Below are 9,896 nucleotides of genomic sequence, written 5' to 3' on the forward strand. Positions count from 1 at the left end.
GCACAAACTGAACCATTGCCCCAAAGAGGGGGACACACACACAGGCCACACGTCTGCCGCTATGGGGGACTGAGGGGAAGCTGTGGGACCCCAATATGTGGGGCTCAGAATCGTAGTATTGGGAGAGGAGGTATATGGCCCCAATATAGGGGAGCTGGGGGGGTGCTATGGGGTAGGGGGTCCCCGATATGTGGGGTTGGATGCGGGCAATGGGGCAGAGGCCCCCCCCCAGCCCTCCCCTCATCTCAACCACGCCTCCCGTTAGGCCCCGCCCCAGCCCCGCCCCTTTAACCCCTTTGGTCCCACGGCGATCACGGCCGGGTCAGGCAACTTTATTACCAAAAACACAGAAATTTTACAGCCGGGGGAGGGGGGTCCGGGGGGGGTCGGGCCTCGCCCCAAATACCCCCATTTTGTCTTTTCTTCTTGGGTTGTTGGTTTGGTGGGTTTTTTTTTTTGTCTTTTCAGTCCTTTTTTCTATAAAACCCCGGGGGGAGGGGCGGGGGGGGCCTTATCGGGTCTGTTCAACTGGGGGGGGGGGGAGAAAGAGGGGAGGGGGTGTCAGAGAGGGGGGGCAGCACCCCCACAGACACCCCCAAACCCCTCCCCCCAGAACCCCACTCCCCCCTGCCAATCTGCCCCCCACCCATGCGTTAAAATTCCACCTAAACCCCCTCCGAACCCCAAAAACCACTCAGGACCCCCACCCCCAACCCCCCCCCCCCCGGATCCCCCCCCCACCAGCCTCAGGACCCCCTCAACCCCCCAACGCCTCAGGACTTCCCGAAACCCCTTCAGGACCTCCCTAAACCCCCCCAGGACCCTTTGAGCCCCCAAACTCCTTCAGGACGCCCACCAGGACCCCCCAAATCCCCCTCAAGTCCCCCTAAACCCCCTGAGGACCCCCCCTAACCCCCTTCAGACTCCTCTCAAGACCCCCAACCACCCCTCCCTGGACCCTTTGACCCCCAAACCCCTTCAGGACCCCCCAAATCCCTCTCAGGACCCTGTGCGTGTCCCCTAAACACTCCCAGGACCCCCAAACCCCACCTTAGGATCCCCCAAACCCCCATCATGACCCCCACTCACTGTAGGAGGAGATGTCGATCTCGTCGGGCAGTTCACTGATGTTCACCTCAAAACGATCCTGGACGTCGTTGAGGATTTTGGCGTCGTTCTCGTCCGACACGAAGGTGATGGCCAAGCCCTTGGTGCCGAAACGGCCCGCCCGCGCCACCTGGGGGGCGAAATCGGGGGTCAGGGACCCCAAACCCCATCCCCAAACTCACAGACCCCCCCGACCAGCCTGCTCGCAGCACCTCGAGGCCAAAAATGGGGGTCAGGCACCCCTAAAGCACCCCAAAACCAACAGACCCCCCCCCCCCAACCAGCCTGCTCGCACCACCTGGGGGCCAAAAACGGGCGTCAGGGACCCCTAAAGCACCCCAAAACCAACAGACCCCCCTGAACCGGCCTGCCTGCGCCATCTGGGGGCCAAAAACGGGCGTCAGGGACCCCAAACCCCCATTCAAAGCACCCCAATACCCCCTGACCCCCACAAGTCAGCCTTCCCATGCCACCCGGGGGGGGCAAAAACGGGGGCAAGGGACCCCCACATTCCCCCAAAACACCTTAACACCCCTTGACCCCCCCACCTGGGGGGCAAAAATGGGGGTCAGGGACCCCTAAACCCCTCCACAATACCCCAACAACCACAGAACTGTCGTCTTCTTGGGACAGAAGCCCCCCCCCCCATCACAACAGGAAGCCCCTAATGGTGAACAAAGTGCCCTCTCTATCACAGCAGCTCCCCATCGCGACAGAACCCCCCCCTATCGTGACAGAAACCCCACCCGGTGCAGGTAGGTGTCGGAGTCCTCGGGCATGTCATAGTTGAAGGCGATGTTGACGCGCTCGATGTCCATCCCGCGCCCGAACAGGTTGGTGGCCACCAGGATGCGGCGCTGGAAGTCCTTGAACTGCTGGTATCGTGACAGCCTGGGGGGCAACGGGGAGTCAGGGGGGCAGTGGATGGGGGTTTGGGGGTGTTTTGGGGGTATTTTGGGGGTGTTTCGGGGTCCCTCACCGCTCCTCCTGCGGCATCCCGCGGTGGATGGCGATGGCCGGGAAGTTCTGCTCCACCAGGAGCTGCGCCAGCGCGATGCAGCGCTGCACCGACTTCACGAAGATCACAACCTGGGGAGGAGAAACTGGGGGTTCAGGGGGGGCCACCCACAGAGCCCCCCAATATGGGTGGGGCCACCCAAGCCCCCCCAGATGACAAGGGGCCCCCCTGAGCCTCTCCCAGACACACAGCACCCTCTGACAGCTGAGCTTCCGTGATCCCCAAAGCTCTCCCGGATATTGGGGATCCCTCCTCCAACTCTGTTTCGGACACTGGGGACCCCCCCTCGACCTCTCCAAGACCCCATGTTCCCCCCCCAAACACTGGGAAACCCCCTAAATCCCTCCCACACATTGGGGTACCGCCACGGCCCCTCACATACATTTAGGACCCTCTCCCAGACACTGGGGTCCCCCCATGGCCCTCACAAACATTGGGGACCCCCTCCGAACCCCCAGGACACCAAATCCCCTCCTTAATCTCTTTTAAGATATTGGGGTCCCCCTTTGGATCCCCCAAACCTTCGGGCCCCCTTCCCACCGCTCATCTCCTCCATCCCCTCTCTGTGCTCCCGGGAACCCCCAAGATACTACCGTCCTCTTTAAAATCCTCCCAGATCTTGCGATCCCCTTTGAGCCCCCCCAAAATTTCGGGTCCTCCCCAAACCTTGGGGACCCCCCGCAGACTCTGGGGCCCTCCCCAGGCCCCCCCAAACCTTTCCCAACTCCCATTCCCAATGCCCCAAACCCCCCTCTCGGTCTTTTCCATCCCCTCTTTGTGCTCTCGCCCAGCCCCAAACCCCTGATTTTTGGGGTCACTCCCAGTTCTGGGGTCCCTCCCCGGGTTTTGGGGTCCCCCCCTCACCTGGTTGAACTCCAGGACGTCGAGAAGATCGAAGAGTTTGCGGTTCTTCTCGTTGTCCTTCAGCTTCACGTAATATTGCTGCAGCCCGTGCAGCGTCAGCTTCGTCTCGTCGTCCACGAAGATCTCCATCGGCTGGGGGGCACAGCTCAGCCCGGAGCCCCAAAACTGACCCCCTGCACCCCAAACCCGACCCCCTGCACCCCAAAACTGACTCCTCAGACCCAAAACTGACCTCCTGGCACCCAAAACTGACCCACTGGGACCCCAAATTCACCCTGGGACGCCAATACGCCCTTGAGAAGCCAATACGGTCCCCACGGACCCCAAAACAAATCCCCTGCACCCCAAAACCGACCCTCTGCACCCCAAAACCGACCGCCTGGGACCCTAAACTGGCCCTGGGACCTCAATGTGACCTCCGGATGCAATATGGCCCCATGGACCCCAACGCCAATCCCCTGCACCCAAAAACTGACCCGTGGGACCCTAAACTGACTCCCTGGAACCCCAAAACCAATTCCCTACACCCTCAAACTGACCCCTGGGACTCTAAACTGAACCCCCTGCACCCCAAAACTGACCCCTGGGACACCAATATGACCTTGGGAAGCCAATATGGCCTCATGGACCCCAAAAACCAACCCTCTGGTGCCCCAAAACTGACTCCTGGAACCAAAAACTGACCCCCTGCACCCCAAAACTGGGACCTCAATATGACCTCGGGACACCAATATGGCCCCACAAACCCCAAACCAACCCTGTGCACCCCAAAACCCACCCCTGAGACCCAAAATTGACCTCTGGGACCTCAATATGGCCCCAGGGACCCTAAAAGTGGCCTCTATGTCCCAAAACTGACCCCCTGGGAGCCAAAAGTGATCCCCTGCACCCCAAAACTGACACTGGGACCCAACAGAGCTGCCAAGGCACCCCCAAAACAGCCATAGAGAGTCCCTATGGTTCCCAATACACCCTGATATTGCCCCTGGGATCCCCCAAAAGAGCTCCCTAAGTTCCCAATGGATCCTTGCACCCTAGTACGGACCCTGGAACCCCAAAAGAGCTGCAGAAGATCCCCATGAGTCCCTGCGCTCTAATATATCAGCCTTGGAACCCCCCAAAAGAACTAAAGAGGGTCTCTAGAGTCCCCTAAACCCCAATATGGCTCCTGGGACCCCCAAAGAGCTGCTCAAGGTCCCTGTGGGTCCTCTACACCCCAATATGGCTCCTGGGACCCCCAAAGAGCTGCTGAATGTCCCTGTGGGTCCTCTACACCCCAATATCGCCCCTGGGACCACAAAAGAGCTGCCAAGGGTCTCCCAAAGGAGTTACAGAGGCTCTCGAGGGTTCCCTGTACCCCAATATCGGCCGTGGGATCCTCAAAACGGCCTTAGAGGATCTCTGGAGTCTCCCACACCTCAATACGGCCCCTTAGGATCCCCAAAAGGGCTACAGATGGTTCCTGTACCTCAATACAGTCTCTTGGACCCCAAAACAGCTGTCAAGGGGTCCCTCAAAGAGCCACAGGGAGTCCCTATGAGTCCCTGAACCCTGATATGATCCCTGGAACCCCACTATGTCTCCCCTGCCCCCCAAAATCACTCTGTAATCCCCCTCCACCCCCCATTTTCTTCCCCCCCCCCCCCGCCCCCCGCGCGACCCCCCGAAATCCTGCTCTCCGGCGGCTCCAGGAAAAGGGATCAGCGGGGTCCGGGCGCCTTGGAGGGTTTCGAGCCGCGCCGAGGCCGCACCGCGTCGACGCCGTCCGGGGTCCCGCCGTCTCCTCGCCGTGTGCCGGAGCGCCGGAAGAGGGGGGGGTGGGAGGCCGGGGGCGCGTGTGGGGGGGGGTGTGTATGTTTTAAGTGTTGGGGGGTTTGTTTGTTTGGTTTTGGTTTTTTTGGGGCGGGGGGAGGGAAAAAAAGAGATAATTTCCCCTCCCTAACCGCTGTTTGGAACGCCGCAGGCACTTACGGGCTCGAGTGCGTGTAGGGGGGCTCTTCGGCGGCGAGCTGCGGCGCCGGAGCGAGGAGGAGGAGGAGGAGGAGGAAATGGGGCCGGAGGAGGGGTCCGCGAGAGCTCTTCCGCAGGGGGGCAGGCGGGGCGGGGGGTAAGAAGGTAGAAGGGGTAATTACGTCTTGCATGAATTTGCGGCAGACGGGGCGGATTTCCTTGCTGAGCGTGGCGCTGAACATCATGACCTGCTTTTCGTGTGGGGTCATGCGGAAAATCTCCTGGACGTCCCGGCGCATGTCTGGGAGGGGGAAAAAAAAGAGGTTATAGGGGGCACGGGGGAGGAAATCAGGGGTTCAGGAGGGAAAACGTGGGGTCTGGGAGGGATGGGTGGAGGTCAGAGGAGAGTTCAGGGGCAACAATAACAGTTTAGAGACATTATAGGGGAGCATTGGGAGGTTTGGGGGGGCTTGGAGGCAGTTTGGAGGTGATTAAGGATGCTGAGGGGTAATTAGAGATCCTATAGACCAACTGAGGTGACTTAAAAAGAGACTGTCAAGGGCTGGGGGGAACACTGGGGGGGTTACAGGGGAGTTTGGGGGCTACAAAGAAGACTTAGAGTACATTATGGGGCAGCATGGGGAAATTTGGGGGGCTGGGGGGCAGTTAGGGGAGTTACAGAAGGGCCATCGGGGGCTCTGGGGGTCACCGGGGGGGTTACAAGAGAGTTTGGGGACTACAGAGACCATTAGAAGTCATTTTGGGAGAGCACAAGAAAATCTGGGGTGACTGGGAGGCAGTCAGGTAATACTTGTGCCCCTCCGGGTCCCCCCAAATCTCCTCCAACCCCCCCAGACTCCCTGTTTTTAGGGTCCCCCTCCATTTTTGGGGCTCACTGAGCTGCTTGAGTACCTTCTTGTGGTCTCTGCAATCCTAGGTTCGCTCCGGGTCCCCCCAAACCATCTCCAGCCCCCCAGTCTCCCCATTTTTTGGGTCCCTCTTCCCCATTTTCGGGGCTCACTGAGCTCCTCATGGTCTCTGCACCCTCGAGTCCCCCTGTGCCCCCCCCCGGTCCCCTCCAAGCCTCTTCCAGCCCCCATTTTCAGGGTCTCCCCCTCCATTTTTGGGGTCCCCTCCACACTTTCAGGGTTCCCTGAACTCCTCAAACACCTTCTTGTGGTCTCTGCTCTCTTCGGTCCCCCCTAAACATCCTCCAGACCCCCCCATTTTCGGGGTCCCCCTCCCCATTTTCAGGGCTCACTGAGCTGCTTCAGCACCTTACTGTCGCCTCTGCACCCTCGAGAACCCCCCAAGTCCCCTCCAAACCTCCTCCAGACCCCCAGACACCCTATTTTTAGGGTCCCCTCCCTATTTTTGGGGTTCCCCTCCCCGTTTTCAGCGCTTACGACCTCCTCAAACATCTCCTCGTGACCTCTGTACCCTCGGGTCCCTCCGAGTCCCATCCAAATCTCCTCCAGTCTCCCTGTTTTCATGGTCCCCTCCCCGTTTTCATGGTTGTCTCCCCGTTTTTGGGGTCCACCCTCCCCGTTTTTGGGGCTCACCGAGCTGCTCGAGCATCTTGTCGCACTCGTCCAGGATGAAGTGCTTGATGTGCTTGAGGTTGAGGCTCTTGTTGCGGGCGAGGGCCAGGATGCGGCCCGGGGTCCCCACCACGATGTGGGGACAGTGCTTCTTCAGCACCTCCTCATCCTTCTTGATCGACAGCCCCCCGAAAAACACCGCCACCTGAAACAAAGCGGGGGGGACGCACCCCAAAAACGGACTCAACACCCCAACAAACAGCCTGAAAACACCAAAAACCGGCCCAAACGGCCCCAAAAGCGGCCCAAACGGCCCCAAAACAGCACCATCAGCTAAAAAGATGGGGGACAACACCCCAAAAACAACCAGAGCCCCCCAAGAAACAACCATAACACCCAAAAAAACAGCCTAAAAACACCCAAACCAACCAGAGCACCCTGAAAAGCAACTTGAGCACCTCTGGACCCCCAAAAACCAACATCACCTGAAAAAGGGGGGGAGCAACGCCCCAAAACAGCCTCAGCACCCCAAAAAAAACCATCCAAGGTGTCCTGAAAACCAGCTGGAGGACACCAAAAATGACCAGAGCACCCCAAAATCCAGCCTGAGCACCCCCAGCCCCTGAAAAATACCCCTACCTGGAAAACAGGGGGGAAGCAACTCAAAACCAGACTGAGCACCCCAAAATCAATCAGAACGCCCCAAAAACCGCCTGAGTGTGCCAAAAAGCAGCTTGAGAATACCAAAAGCACCCAGAGTACCCCAAAATACAAACAGAGCACCCTGAAAACTAACCTGAACCCCCCAAAACCAGCACCACCTCGAAAAGGGGGGGGCAGCGCCCCAAAACCAGACTGAGCTCCCCCAAAACCAACGACAGCACCCCAAAACCAACCTGAGAACACAAAAAACCAACCAGAACAGCCCAAAAACCATCCTAAGACCATCAAAACCAACCAGAACAGCCTAAAACCAGTTTGAACACACTAAAAACAACCACAGCACCCCAAAAACCAACCAGAACGCCCCCAAAACCAACCACAAGATGCGAAAAACCAACCAAAAACCGCCAAAAAAACCCAGAAAACCAAATATCAACCAGAAGACGCCAAAAGCGTGCCTGAGCACCCCAAAATGCCACCAGAACGCCCTAAAACACAGACTAAGAACACCAAAACCAACCACAGTGCCCCAAAACTAAGTCTGAGCACCCCAAAAAAACAGAAGGCCTCAAAACCCAGAACGAAGACACCAAAAACAACCACAGCACCCCAAAAAAAACACCTTAAGGACATCAGAACACCCCAAAACCTGTCCCCACATACAAAGAAGGAACGTAAGCACTCCAAAATCACCGACAGGCGCCCCAAAACCCAAGCAGAGCACCCCAAAAGCCCCGCAGCCCCCCCAGACTCACCTTGACGCTGGGCATGTACTTGGAGAAGCGCTCGTACTCTTTGCTGATCTGGAACGCCAACTCCCGCGTGTGGCACATCACCAGCACCGACACCTATAAAAGGGGGGGTCAGCGCCACCACAGCCCCCCCAGAGCCCCCCTCAGCCCCCCATTTTCCCCATTACAGGATTGAGCCCCACTAAACGCCTCCCCTGACCCCCCATTTGCCTCATTACAGGCTCCAGCCCCCCCCCAGATACCCCCCCAAAGCCCCCCCTGCCCTATGAGAGACTCTAATCTCCCATAAACGCCCTCCTACACCTCCGCGAGACCCCCATTTGCGCTTCTATGCTCTCCAGCTCCCCCCACCCCCCAACACCCCCTATGGACCCCCCCTTAAAGCCCCCACACAGGCTCCAGCCCCCACAAAATGCCCCCCCCCGACCCTCACAAAAGCTGCAGATGAGCTCTCTCCTCCTCAAACACTCCTCCTGGACGCCCCCAGACCTCCATTTACCCCTTCACAGGCTCCAAGCCCCCCCCAAATGCCCGCCTTGACCCCCCCGGGCCCCCACCTGCCCCGTGACGGGCTCGAGCTGCTGCAGCGTGGCCAGCACGAAGACGGCGGTTTTGCCCATGCCGGATTTGGCCTGGCACAGCACATCCATACCCAGGATGGCCTGCGGGATGCACTCGTGCTGCACTGCGGGGCGAGAAAGAAGAGGGGGGGTCAGCAACGCCAGGGAACCCCAAAACCCCCCGGGGGGGGGGGAGTGGAGAGAGGGAGCAGGGATCTGGGGGCAGTTTGGGGGGGGCTCTGAGGGGAGTCTAGAGAGCACTGAGGGGTTTGGGGAGATCTAGAAGCAGTCTGGGGTGTCAACAATGGGTCTGAGAGCGGTCTGGAGGGGATCCGGGACAGTTTGTGGGGCACTGAGAAGAGTCTGAAAGCAGTTTGGGGGTCAATGAGGGGTTTGAGAGCGGTCTAAGGGCAGTTTGTGGGGCAGTTTGTGGGGCACTGAGGGGAGTCTGAATGCAGTCTGGGGGTCAATGAGGGGTTTGAGAGCGGTCTAAGGGCAGTTTGAGGGGCACTGAGGGGAGTCTGGGGGAAGTCTGCGAATCAATGAGGGGTTTGAGGGTGGTCTGGGGGTAGTTTGGGTGAGTCCCGGGCATTTTGAGAGGTTTGGGGAGATCTAGGACCAGTCTGGGAATCAATGAAGGGTTTGAGGGGAGTCTGGGGCAGTTTGAGGGGAGTCTGGGGGGGTTAATGAGGGGTTTGAGGGCGGTCTGGGGGCAGTTTGGTAAACACTGAGGTGTTTCGGGGATGATGTGATGCGGGACTGGCAAGGTTGAGGGGTTCTGGGGGCGGTTTGGGGGGCACTGAGAGATTTGGGGGGAGTCGGGCGGACGCTAAAAGGTTTGAGAAAGATCTGGGGGCTCTGAAGGGGGCAGTTTGGAGGCTCTACAGAAAACTCTGAGAGAACTCAAGAGCTTGGGGGGCCCTGAGGGAGGATATGGGGGGGACCGAGGAGTTTGAGAGGATCTGGGGGCGGTTTGGGGGGCACTGACAGGTTTAAGAAGAGTCCTGGGAATGTTTTGGGGGCACTGAAGAACTTGGGGAGCTCCGGAGACGGATTTGGGGGAGCAGAAGAGCTTAGGAGGCTCGGGTGGATTTGGTAGAGACTGAAGAGCTTGGGGGGCCTCTACAGAGAACTTGAAGCGAAATGAAGACTTCGAGGAGCTCCGGCGGAGAATTTGGGGTGACTGAAGAGCTTGAGAGGCCCTGAGGAACGATTTGAGGGGGACTGAGGAGCTTGGGGAACCCTGGGGGAGAATCTGGGGGGGACTGACGAGCTCGGGCAGCTCGAAAGAGAATTTGGAGAGGAATTAAGAGCTTGGGGGGCTCTGGGGAAGGATTTGGGGGGGCTGAAGAGCTTGAGGGGCTCTGAGGGACGATCTGAGGGGAACTGAGGAGCTTGGGGAACCCTGGGTGAGAATCTGGGGGGGACTGACAAGCTCGGG

The 9,896-nt window shown here is 59.0% G+C and overlaps 1 protein-coding gene across 1 annotated transcript in view; it reads right to left on the reverse strand.

Moving 5' to 3' along the window:
• Positions 1–374: 374 nt before the first annotated feature.
• DDX39B (DExD-box helicase 39B) overlaps positions 375–9,896 on the reverse strand; it is a 12,193-nt gene continuing 2,671 nt past the window's right edge. Inside the window, exons 4-11 of the mRNA XM_054052043.1 lie at positions 7,899–7,991; positions 6,502–6,685; positions 5,122–5,240; positions 2,990–3,121; positions 2,087–2,196; positions 1,854–1,998; positions 1,090–1,237; positions 375–528 (exon numbers count right to left, since the gene is read on the reverse strand). Coding sequence (XP_053908018.1) covers positions 512–528; positions 1,090–1,237; positions 1,854–1,998; positions 2,087–2,196; positions 2,990–3,121; positions 5,122–5,240; positions 6,502–6,685; positions 7,899–7,991 — 948 coding nt within the window. The 3' untranslated portion in view covers positions 375–511. The remainder of the gene's footprint in view (positions 529–1,089; positions 1,238–1,853; positions 1,999–2,086; positions 2,197–2,989; positions 3,122–5,121; positions 5,241–6,501; positions 6,686–7,898; positions 7,992–9,896) is intronic.

Source organism: Cuculus canorus, chromosome 31, assembly GCF_017976375.1.
Source record: "Cuculus canorus isolate bCucCan1 chromosome 31, bCucCan1.pri, whole genome shotgun sequence".
Lineage (NCBI taxonomy): Eukaryota > Metazoa > Chordata > Aves > Cuculiformes > Cuculidae > Cuculus > Cuculus canorus.